Source organism: Rhincodon typus, chromosome 37, assembly GCF_021869965.1.
Source record: "Rhincodon typus isolate 14 chromosome 37, sRhiTyp1.1, whole genome shotgun sequence".
Taxonomy (NCBI): Eukaryota; Metazoa; Chordata; class Chondrichthyes; order Orectolobiformes; family Rhincodontidae; genus Rhincodon; species Rhincodon typus.
The window spans coordinates 15527533-15540606 of NC_063368.1; the positions used below are offsets into that span (position 1 = coordinate 15527533).

The 13074-nt window shown below is 46.0% G+C and overlaps 1 protein-coding gene across 1 annotated transcript in view; it reads right to left on the reverse strand.

Moving 5' to 3' along the window:
* snrnp70 (small nuclear ribonucleoprotein 70 (U1)) overlaps positions 1 to 13074 on the reverse strand; it is a 26737-nt gene that overhangs the window by 13381 nt on the left and 282 nt on the right. The window contains exons 2-6 of the mRNA XM_020512593.2: positions 11162 to 11224; positions 8671 to 8725; positions 8079 to 8143; positions 7419 to 7481; positions 5693 to 5774 (exon numbers count right to left, since the gene is read on the reverse strand). Of these exons, the coding sequence (XP_020368182.1) occupies positions 5693 to 5774; positions 7419 to 7481; positions 8079 to 8143; positions 8671 to 8725; positions 11162 to 11224 (328 nt within the window). The remainder of the gene's footprint in view (positions 1 to 5692; positions 5775 to 7418; positions 7482 to 8078; positions 8144 to 8670; positions 8726 to 11161; positions 11225 to 13074) is intronic.

Consider the following 13074-nt stretch of genomic DNA (forward strand, 5'->3'; position numbering starts at 1 on the left):
GATTTAATAAACAGGAGCGTTCTCGGCGGGTGAGGGGGGGTTGGAAGTGCTAAGGATAGTCTGTTAAGGTGTTAATTGTGTATATTTGAATACATTAATTAAAGTGAGGACCTGATTCCAGCTGCTCAATATGAACAAAATTAGCCTTGACCCATTAAGCAGAAACTGTGAAGCAAGTCCTCACTATGATAGCGATGGTCAAATATAAATAATTAACACTTTAACAGACTATCCTTAGCACTTCCAACACAAAGGAAGTTGCAGCATACTTACCATTCCATGCATCCATCATTACACAGTACCAACACAATTGGTCCCATACATACCATCTGTAACACTAGTTCTAAATCATGCTTTTACAAAGGACCTTGGAGTAAATACAGTTGAGACTTAATAAACAACAGGTCCAAGCATGGCTAAAATAATTGTTATCCCCAAAACAAGTGCTAAATTAAGCACAAACCCAGATTTCAGTTAGAGACATATACGAGTGCTAAGACAGGCTATCCAGATTTGGCTTATGCATCCACTATAGAATTCTTGTTCTAACCTTCTGAAGATGACTTTTCAATGCTTCACCAGTGGGAATAATTTTACACCATGGACATTCCACCAGGTGATGACAGAGACTGTGAGCTGCTGTCACAAAATGCAATGAAGTGCTGACACGTATCTATTTCTCTGGGGATAAACGTCAAGCATTCAGGGAGAAGGAAAACATGGACATCCCAACCAGATTTCATTCCCTAGGACAGAACTTCCAAATCATTTACAGATGGACCCACAATAATAATTAATTGGGATATGGAAATCAAATTGTTTTGATTCAAATATTCTACTATTCCAAAATCTCTTGTTACTAGCCAGAAGTATTCCCAACAAAAATCTTGCTCAACACTCTCTGGTTCACCTCAAGTTTTAATGGGGAATTCTGTAGTCCTCCACTAACCAAAATTTATCTCACATTTCAGGCTTAGTCTAGGTTCCGATGGTCCCATTAAATACAAAGACAACTTCCACCACTAATGGTACAAAATGACAATAATGCATATCAAGACATTGTTTTGACAGGACTAGTTCAACAGCAGATGCTGCAGTCTACTCATTAATTACTAACTGCTTACTGCGAAACAGCTCACGTACAGGAGAGAGTTTGGAAACTGAAAGCTCTTATGAAATTGACCCTTCAAACTATGGGGAGTTAATGCTGATTTCAACATCCACGATAGTTCTATTCATATTTAGTACATTCAAACCCCACACGGAAATGGAGAGCACTAGGAATTCCTGTTGCTTACATTATTGTTATGCTTCAATCCCCCTCAGACAGGCTAGCAGGTTCATCTCAACTTTAGAACTCACTTCCTATCACGCCCAAGAAAGGCATCATTCAGCTGTGTGCAATCTTATCTGAGAACTAGTGCACCACAGTATTCTGACTCTTAAATAAAAGCTTATAAAAATGATCTGGCACTGTACAACAAAACAGGAACTACATTAAGAAACCAAAGGGCTTTAAGTCAAGGGATAACAAGGTGTAGAGCTGGGTGAACACAGCAGGCCAAGCAGCATCATAGGAGCAGGAAGGCTAACGTTTCGGGCCTAGACCCTTCTTCAGAAATGGGGGAGGGGAAGGGGGTTCTGAAGTAAATAGGGAGAGAGGGGGAGGCGGATAGAAGATGGATAGAGGAGAAGATAGGTGGAGAGGAAACAGACAGGTCAAAGAGGTGGGGATGGAGCCAGTAAAGGTGAGTGTAGGTGGGAAGGTAGGGAGAAGGTAGGTCAGTCCAGGGAGGATGGACAGGTAAGGGGGTGGGATGAGGTTAGTAGGTAGGAAATGGGGATGTGGCTTGAGGTGGGAGGAAGGACAGGTTAGGGAGGTGGGGACGAGCTGGGCTGGTTTTGGGATGCGGTAGGGGGAGGGGAGATTTTGAAGCTTGTGAAATCATCCCCAATGGACTACAGTCCACATTCAGGCCTTCCCAATTTGGCCCCAACCGTGACAATGTCTACATTCATAGCATTGAGATCCTTCAGAAGCGTTTCTCCCTGCGACTCCTGAAACACACACTCGCAGCAATGCGCCGGCATCTCCGGGCACTACAATCAAGCCTACCCCAGCTCAGAGCCTCCCTCTCCCAGACCTGCAAAGGACCTCGCCTGTTTTTTTATTCTTTGTAGGATCCACAACCTGAAGAGTTCTCAATTCTACTCAGCTTTATTGGACATTAAAAACTGTAAGTACAGTAAACTTACTGGTGCCTACCACCCAAAACGGGCTTCCTCCACCTCCCAAATCCCCAGCCGTACCCAGGACCTTCCCCACAATGTGCCCGCCGCCACTGGCCATGAGGCCACTGTCGGAGAACCCACAGATGACATCACATCCGCCACCGCTGGGTACCCCACTTCCGGGACAGCGATCGCCATCGCTGCTGATGCCACCGCCTCCATTTCCGAGACCAACACCACAGACACTGAAGACGCACCTACCGTCACCGCTGCCGCCACCTACCCCGCTCCGCCCACCACCGACATGGAAGCAACTCTGATCACCGCCGACGCAACCCCGCCCACAGCCTACGCTGACGCAACTCCGCCCACAGCCTACGCAGCCAGCAGCTCCAGAGCAGACAGCAACACTCAGCCCTGCCGAGTCTTCACTATCCCCCCAGACCTCCCCCTTACTGATGACGAACGGTCAGTCCTCAGTAAAGGGCTCACCGTTGTCCCCCTCCACCCACACATCAACGAATACCGGTCACGTTTGGACATTGCGCAGTTTTCCCACCGCCTCCATGCTTACTTCTTCAACCGTGAACCTAAGCCTCCCTCGACTGACCCCTTCTCCCACCTCCAACAGACCCCCTCCTCCTGGACACCACCCCAAGGCCTCCTACCCTCCCTCGACCTCTTCAACTCCAACTGCCATCGAGACATCAATCGCCTCAACCTCTCCACCCCTCTCACCCACTCCAACCTCTCCCCCGCAGAACGTGCAGCCCTCCGCTCCAATCCCAACATCATCATAAAACCTGCAGACAAGGGAGGCGCAGTTGTAGTATGGCACACTGACCTCTACATCGCCGAGGCCAGACACCAACTCTCTGACACCTCCTTCTACCGCCCCCCCTTGATCATGACCCCACCCCCGAAGACCAAACCATCACCTCCCAAACCATCCACAACCTCATCACCTCAGGTGCCCTCCCACCCACAGCCTCCAACCTCATCGTTCCCCAACCCCGCACCACCAGCTTCTATCTCCTTACCAAAATCCACAAACCTGAATGCCCTGGTCGACCCATTATCTCCACCTGCTCCTGCCCCACCGAACTTATCTCCACCTATCTAGACTCCATTTTCTCCCCCTTGGTCCAGGAACTCTGTACCTACGTCCGTGACACCACCCACGCCCTCCATCTCCTCCAGAACTTCCAATTCCACGGTCCCCAACACCTCATCTTTACCATGGACGTCCAGTCCCTCTACACCTGAATTCCCCATACAGATGGCCTAAAGGACCTCCGCTTCTTCCTGTCCCGCAGGCCCGACCAGTCTCCCTCCACTGACACCCTCATCCGCTTAGCCGAACTCGTCCTCACCCTCAACAACTTCTCTTTCAATTCCTCCCACTTCCTACAGACAAAGGGGGTGGCCATGGGTACCCACATGGGCCCAAGCTATGCCTACCTCTTTGTAGGTTACGTGGAACAATCCCTCTTCCGTACCTACACTGGCCCTAAACCCCACCTCTTCCTCCGTTACATTGATGACTGTATCGGCGCCACCTCGCGCTCCCACGAGGAGCTCGAACAGTTCATCCACTTCACCAACACCTTCCACCGCAACCTTAAGTTCACCTGGACCATCTCTAACATCTCTCTCACCTTCCTGGACCTCTGTGTCTCCATCTCGGGCAACCACCTAGAAACTGATATCCATTTCAAGCCCACCTCCTCCCACAGCTACCTAGAATACACCTCCTCCCACCACCCACCTTCCTGCAAAAATGCCATTCCCTATTCCCAATTCCTTTGCCTCTGCCGCTCTGCTCCCAGATGAGGCATTCCACTCCCGTGGATCTCAGATGTCTTCATTTTTCAAGGACCGCAACTTCCCCCCCTCAGTGGTCGAAAACGCCCTCCACCGTGTCTCCCACTTTCTCGCAACTCATCCCTCACACCCCGTTCCCGCAATAACAATCAAAAAAGAATGCCCCTCATCCTCACGTACCACCCCACCAACCTCCAGATCCAACGCATCATCCTCCGACACTTCCGCCATCTGCAATCCGACCCCACCACCAAAGACATTTTTCCCTCCCCACCCTTATCTGCTTTCCGGAGGGACCACTCTCTCCGTGACTCCCTTGTCCGCTCCACACTCCCCTCCAGCCCCACCACACCCGGCACTTTTCCCTGCAACCGCAGGAAGTGCTACACCTGCCCCCACACCTCTCCCTCACCCCCATCCCAGGCCCCAAGAAGACTTTCCACATCAAGCAGATGTTCACCTGCACATCTGCCAATGTGGTATACTGCATCCGTTGTGGCCTCCTCTACATCAGGGAAACCAAGCGGAGGCTTGGGGACCACTCTGCAGAACACCTACGCTCGGTTCGCAATAAACAACTGCACCTCCCAGTCGCAAACCATTTCAACTCCTCCCTCCCATTCCTCAGACGACATGTCCTTCCTGGGCCTCCAGCAGTGCCACAACGATGCCACCCGAAGGTTGCAGGAACAGCAACTCATATTCCGCTTGGGAACCCTGCAGCCCAATGGTATCAATGTGGATTTCACAAGCTTCAAACTCTCCCCTCCCCCTACCGCATCCCAAAACCAGCCCAGCTCGTCCCCACCTCCCTAACCTGTTCTTCCTCCCACCTATCCCCTCCTCCCACCTCAAGCCGCACCTCCATTTCCTACCTACTAACCTCATCCTGCCCCCCTGACCTGTCCGTCCTCCCTGGACTGACCTATCCCCTCCCCAACTCCCCACATACACTCACCTTTACTGGCTCCATCCCCGCCTCTTTGACCTGTCTGTTTCCTCTCCACCTATCTTCTCCTCTATCCATCTTCTATCCGCCTTCCCCTCTCTCCCTATTTATTTCAGAACCCCCTTCCCCTCCCCCATTTCTGAAGAAGGGTCTAGGCCCGAAACGTCAGCGTTCCTGCTCCTCGGATGCTGCTTGGCCTGCTGTGTTCATCCAGCTCTACACCTTGTTATCTCAGATTTCCAGCATCTGCAGTTCCTACTATCTCCGCCTTTAAATCAAGGATAGTTACACATCTGGATTTACTGAATTGGGTTAAATATCTTGCAAGCTGTCCATATTATATCCCCAATTGATTCCAGAAAATTTCTAAATACTGTCTTGAAGACATGTCTAGTACATGTAGATTGACACATTAAAAATGGAAGTTGCTTTGCATCTGATTGGGATCATCTTAACTAAAGGAAAAATCCATGCTAAATCTTTGTAAAACAAAAGCCCAGTTTGCAGCAGATCCCAGCATTTACAATTTTTGATCTAGAGAAAACATCTGTTGCGTAACTGAAACTGGAGGTCCAAGTCTGCATCCAGCAAGCTGCACAACAGCATGTATTACATACGGGATCTCCTGAACTCCCGTAGTTAGCCAGTCAAAACCCCTCCCACCCCATGAACACACAAATCACTTACAATGCATGTCTCGCTCATGCTCGTATTCGATAAAAGCGTAACCACGGGGCTTTCCAGTCCTTTTATTATACACCATGTAGATCTTGAGAAAGCGGACAGAAAGGACACAAAACAGCAAGTCAAGGACTGAACAAAAGTCTTATAATATTAAACAATTGATTGCTAATATCAACAAAAATCAGACTGTAATCTAATTCCAAAGCTCATCCTTCCATTCCTGCCAAATTATTCCTTTCAATCCCTATTTCAGATGTTTTGATAATGTATTAATGCAGAATGCAATGCTGTCCATAAATCAACTGAAAATGCTCAAGGGGCACTGTGTGGAAATTGGTTTAATACACAGTTCACTATCTCCAGAAGTTCAGCTCACACAAAAAAATACAGCTGAAACAGCTAAGGTAAGGTGGTGTTACTATCACTGTTTAACTATTAGCTGACCTCATAATAGACTTTCTTTAAAACAATTCCAGACCAAGGCAGTGCTAAAATTGAAGAAACAATGAAACTCTTCAAAAATGAAAATGTTTAGCCATCTATATCAAAGTGTGGATGCTGATAAAGGTCCAATATTTGATAAATTAGATTTAGATTATTCATTAAAAACTTTTATATGAAATAATAACCATCTCAATATATATAGAAACTCCTAAAAAGTCAGTTGGAAATCAAGAATATGAAAATGCACAATTGGTCAATTAGCAATTGTAAAGATCATCACGGATTCTGATTTTTGCGTCTACCGACGCTAAGCCATCTTTCTTTCCCCCCAACCAAATGTTTTCCTCCAGTGCACTTACGCATGCACTCGACTTTCTTCTGCTTTCACTTTTTCCACTCCCGCCCAGTACCATGATTAGGTTTCCCATTCTCTAAACCACAATCCCTAGTGGATGATTACCCATCATTTTCACAACCTCCAGCACAATGCTAAATATACCACACTCTCCTATCTGCTGAAACAAGTATTCTCTCCACAACATTCTAGCCCACTCTTCACGCACACCTAACAACCATTTCCCATGCATTAAAAACAAGGGAAATGGAAAACCTATCCTTTTAGCTTCCCTCTTTCCACCACCCACAGTTCTAAACATTTGAAGATAAAAAAAGCTAACTAACTGTACTTCATTCAATAAAGTTTATTGTATTTATTCCTTAAAAGGCAGTCTCCTCCACACCAGCAGAACACAAGTGTAACTCAGTCATTTCATTTCTCCTGCTTTCCTCCTCCTCAGAACTTCCCTTTTGTTCTTTCTTCCCAATGTTCCTATCACTTTTTTTAAAGCCTGTCACATCTAACTTGCCCTAGTTCCAATGAAAGATCATCAATATGAAAAGTGAATTCTGTTTCTCTCTCCAAAGATGCTGTCTGTCTGGTGACTATTTGCAAACACACCAGTATTACACCTTTTCTCCTTACAGGTGCTGACTGAGCTGTGCATTTCCACTTTTTCCTATAGAGTCCTTATGTTTCCAGCTCACTAACATTAAGTGATGGGCTTTTTAAAAAAAGTCCATCCCCAAGCAGGATTAAATTTTGTCACCAGCAAGAAGAATTTATTTACTTATTTGCTGTGCTGCTATCCTGTTCTGGAGACTCGTCCAATGCATGGCTGTCAGAACATATGCAACATGCAGATTTAAAAAGATCACAGAATTAGTGTTTATTGTATTCAGCAGTGGTACCATAATTTGAAACCAACTCTTATTATGGGATGCTTACCCTTTTAATGGGGCCATAGACCTCAAACTCACGCCTCAGCTTGGATTCTGTTGTATCATAGTTCTGTAGTATAGAGGAAACAGGAACAGATTATTCATAAATGTAAAAATAAACAATACTGATCAGAAAAGGTTATGAGAAACATGAAAAAAATGACAGAGAATGTTTAACACCATCAAGATTAAATAAAATCTGAGACACAGTCACTGTATTCACTGGTACTGTTACATATGATGTAATGAATTAACAATAGAAAGTTCAGTTACAATTCTATAATTGTTTTCTTGTACAAAATGCATCTACTTGGAGTTTATTTCCTAATGGTTTTTGGAGGTTAAAAGCAGAGGTAGTTGGATGATCCTCTTCTTATTTACAGAAAACATCACTCCTCAGTTATCTCACAATACATGCAAGTGGATTCACCACCACACCACACCAACCCCCCAAATGAAATATTTTGATTCTTCCTTTGGTGGCAGTTGATCTAAACAACATCCAAGGAATAGTAATGATCACAAACTGCACGACATGGGCCACTTCAGTTATGTATCGTCCATACTGGGTAAAAAGTGACAGTACTAGTCGCCGATTGAATTGCTGCCCATTTTCCAATGCATTTATTTTTCCTTTAAAAAAGGAAAAAAATAACCTCAAACTTACCACCCTGGCAACAAACAGTGTCTTGAATGCATCACCCTGTGCATTTGGATCATTATGAGGATCCCCTGCAGATCAGAAAAAGAAGAGCAACTTCTCAAATGCTGCAGTGTTAAAGTTCACAACTACTGTTTACAATTCACAAACTCTGGAATTCCCTCCACAACCATTACACCTCCATCCCCCCGTGAAGGGCACCCCTTTAACCAAGCTATTAGTCACCTGTTCAAGTATCTTATGACCAAACCAAATTAGTCACATTCCTGTGGTGTCTTAGGGCCACACATAATGCACGAAAACAAAAATGTTTGTTATGTCATAGCCACTAGTACTTAGCTAAAGTAACTGTGCAAATCAGCTATTGCAACATTTTGCTTTGTGCAAGGCAGTGTGGAGAATGAGGTTTAAAAATTAGTATTCATTTTCAGGGGTGAAAAGACAGCTGTCTTTAATGTCTAATTAATAGGCCCACTTCAAAGAGCCTGAAGGTAGATGACAAGATTGGATAGGGTCAAGCTCACTGAGTTTAATACCCATTGTCATTGCACAGTTCATCAGCTTCCATTATTTTCCACACACCCTTCAGTAAACTTACACATTTTAAGCTCATTTTCAACTTCCTGCTGTCTTCTCTCAATCTTCTCACGCCTCTGTAAAAGGAAAATCACAATGTCTGCCACCACACAGGAGAAAGTCAGCAGTATCACTGGCTAATCCACATGCATTCTGGAAGTAGAATATAATTTGATCTGCAACCAGGTTTGGTAAAATTTGTAATAAGGTCAGTCAATAGCTCCTCAATAGCCAATGAGGAAGCAACTAAATGAACCATTTATATGCACAGTTGGATAAATTCTCTCTATTGTATTTTGAATTAACAGTGGTGTAGAACAACTGTGAAGATTAACGCAACTGATTCCAGAGATTTGGGGGCTAGGTTTATCTTAATAGGAAAGGCTGGAAAAAACAAACTGGCCCTGTATCTTCTGATGTTTGAGAAAAATGAGGGGTCATCCTATTGAAACACAGATTCCAAACGATTTTTTTCTATTCATTTGTGGGATGTGGGAGTCACTGGCTGGCAAGCATTTCTTGCCCATCCCTCGTTGCCCTTGAGAAAGTAGTGATGAGGTGCCTTCTTGAACCGCTGCAGTCCACCAGCTGTAGGGTGACTCACAATGTCATTAGGGAGGGAATTCCAGGATTTTTACTCAGCGACAGCGATATATTTCCAAGTCAGGATGGTGAGTGGCTTGGACGGGAACTTAGAGGTGGTAGTGTTCCCATATGCAGCCCTTGTCCTTCTGGATGGAAATGGTCACAGGTTTGGAAGGTGCTGTCTGATGATCTTTGGTGAATTTCTGTAATGCATCTTGTTGATAGTACACACTGCTGCTGAGAATCGGTGGTGGAGGTAGTGGATGCTTATGGATGTAGCACCAATCAAGCGAGCTGCTTTGTCCTGGGTGGTGTCAAGCTTCGAGCGTTTTTGGTGCTGCATTCATCCAGGCAAGTGGGGAGTGTTCCATCACAATCCTGACTTGTGCCTTGTAGATGGTGGACGGGGTTTGAGGGGTCAGGAAGGGAATTACTCGCTACAGTATTCCTAGCTTCTGACCTGCACTTGTAGCTACTGCGTTAATGTGGTGAGTCCAGTTGAGTTTCTGGTCAATGATAACCCCCAGCATGTTGATAGTGGGGGAATTCAGTGATAGTAACACGAATGAATGTCAAGGGGTTTGGTTAGATTGTCTCTTATTGGTGATGGTCATAGCCTGGCATTTGTGTGGCACGGATGTCATTTGCCACTTGTCAGCCCAAGCCTGGATATTGTCCAATCTTGTTGCATTTGAACACGGGCTGCTTTAATATCGGAGGAGTCACAAATAGTGCTAAACATTGTGCAATCATCGCCAAACATCCTCACTTCTGACCTTATAATGGAGGGAAGGTCAATGATGAAGCAGCTGAAGATGGTTGGGCCAAGGACACTACCCTGAGGAACTCCTGCAGGTGTCCTGGAGCTGAGATGACTGACCTCCAACAGCCACGACCATCTTCGTATGTGTCAAGTATGACTCCAAACACCGGAGAGTTTGCTCCCAATACCCAATGATTCCAGTTTTGCTAGGGCTCCTTGATGCCACACTCATTCGGATGCAGCCTTGATGTCAAGGGCTGTCACTCTCACCTCTGGAATTCAGTTCTTTTCTCCATGTTTGAACCAAGGCTGTAATGAGATCAGGAGCTGAGTGGCCCTGGCAGAACCCAAACTGGGCATCACTGAGCAGGTGCTGCTTGATAGCACTGTTGATAACGCCTTCCATCATTTTACTGATGTTTGAGAGTAGACTGGTGGGGCGGTAATTGGTCAGGTTGCCATGGTGGGATTCGAACCCGGGTCCCCAGAACATTAGCTGGGTTTCTGGATCAATAGTCTAGTAATAATACCACTAGGCCATCACCTCCCCGGATGTTTCAGGATGGATTCTGAAAGGTTGAATACCTGTGACAGAGTGATTAAGGGGCAGTTTAAAGGGAAGAGGTCTCCCACTTAAGACAAAGATGAGAATTTTTTTTCTCCTGAAGCGTCGCAAGTCAGTGGAACTCTTTTCCTCAGAACGGTAGATGAGGAGTCATTGAATACTTTTTAGAGATTCTTGCCTACCAAGGAAGTCACTGGATATTTCAGCAGGCAAAAAAAGTGGTGTTGAGGGAAATAACTGGTGGAAAAGGCATAAGGAGCTGAATGGCCTACTTTCTAACAATTTAGGTGGTTTCATTGGTAGAAACAAGTAACAGGAGGTAGAAATCTATCGAGAGACTACTACTGATAAGCAGATATGTAGACAATTCTTGGGAACATGATCAGGCTTGATGAAGACCCTGCAATAAAACCAAATGGACTGAATTCTCTTACAGGCCACGCATGCACCCACACAAATGATGGCCAGAAAAGGAATGTGGGTCCACAAACCTATAGAAAATAGTCGTGGAGACCTTCAAATAATTCCAGGTATTTTCTAATGTCTAGCCTCTCCTATCACATTTAACCCTGGAATGTACATCTGGCCTAAATTTCTTACCTTTCTTTCCATTCGCTCCTCCCGTGTCTCAGCTCTTGTTGGTGGCGGGGCATCTCTAGGATCCTACATAGCAGAAAACAAGCTGTGATCAAAAATTCAAAAGCCACGCTTGCTATATTCTGTTCTAGCAATTCTAAGTGGCTCCTTGATCATCACTTTTCCTGGATAGAGGCCAGTTATGTTTGAAAATGTGGTGTGAATGCACTGAATAATGGCTGTTAAGATGCAAGCACAAGCTTCTTTCAGGTGCAACCTTCATGTGGAATTGAATTATGGGTATAAAAGTATTCAAACAATATTAAATATATCAACAGTATGAAAGATTCTTCCCACAAGAGATGCCGACAGACCTCTTCTTATTTCAGATTCCAAGCACCTGCAGGATTTTGCTTTTGATCAAGATGTCACTATCCGGTTTCTTGGTAACAAGGGATTTAGGTTTCAGAACGTAATGAGCGAACATGTGCAACTGTAATAATGAGACAGGAACAGGACGGTACCAGACGTAAATCTCAAAGTGGAAGAACGTAATAGAATAGAAAAGCTAAAAACAGAAAATTCAGAAAACCAAATTCTTAACAGACTGATTCTGGAGAATAAGAATGAACAGTGAAAAGGAAGAAATGGGAATATATATATGGATTAAGGGGCTAAATCAAGGTCGAGCGTTAAGTTTCTCTGAAAAAAAATCACAAGCATAAACCCCGTAAATACACTGTTGTGCCCCCAAACCCCGCAACATGATTGCCTCAATGCTGTACTGTGGTCCACTTCATCTTCTACCCACCCACCCACCAGGTCTTAACCCACACCCCAAAACCATGTCACCTTCAATACCAAGTCTCAATACGCTCCCCAACTGGACACAAACCAAACTTCTCATTCTCCCAGAACTCGCCTTGTTCCAAAAGGCCCCACTCACCTCAATTACACCCCACCAGTCATTAACATCCCTATCCACTTGCCCAAACAGACCTTCAATACCCTTCTCCTCACACTGCCACAAGATCCCTCCCTTACATACCTGGCTACCTTCTCCACTACTGTTCCCTCCTACACAACGCCTTTCATATCAACACAGCTCTTGCTCGTTACTCCCATTTCCCTATCCTACGTAGCTCATTCTCAATCTTGAATCATCTGCTCCTCAATTCCTTTCCTCCTCCCTTAGTCCTTATTAGTTCCCTGTCATACATTCCCACGTTCCCCATCCCCTCTGACAATTCTCACCAGCCCATTCCCCCATCTCACATTCTTCATCCACCCCTCTTCCCCAACACCCTCCAAGCACCTCCTCACCATTCCCCCGTCCCATTACCCTATTCCTCCCCCTCCCCCGACCCACACTAGCTCATTCCCTTACCTTCCACTCCCCCCTCTGCCGTTTGCCCCTCATGACCACTCCTTAATCAATTTAGCCTCCCAATTACCCCATTCTCTCTCCTTTCCCCCACATCCCCTCCCCCAACTCCACATCCTCCTGTCTGTTACTCCATCCTCCCCATCTCCCTCCCTTCTCCCACTGCTCCTCTTCAACTGTATCAACCACCCCTTTTAGCCTCCTTCCCTGATAACCAGCTCTCTTTCTCTCCACCCTGTTATGCCCATTCCTGTTCCTTCATCCCAACTCTCCCCATGCAGGCTCCCCCTCCCTTCAGTTCCCACCCTCCCCCAGCACCCTCTCCTCCGCCAGTCCCCTTGCACAGTCACACCCCTACCCCCACTCCCATTGGGCAGTCAACCCCCTCCCCCTTCCCCATTCACTCCATCAGCACACCCTCCCCAGATCCCTCCTCCCCAGTCACTCCATCTGCACCCCAGTACCCCCAATCCCTCCTCCCCTGTTCCCCATCCCCACTCACTCTATCAGCACCCCTCTCCAGTCTCCCCGCACGCATTCCCCCCCCCCCCCC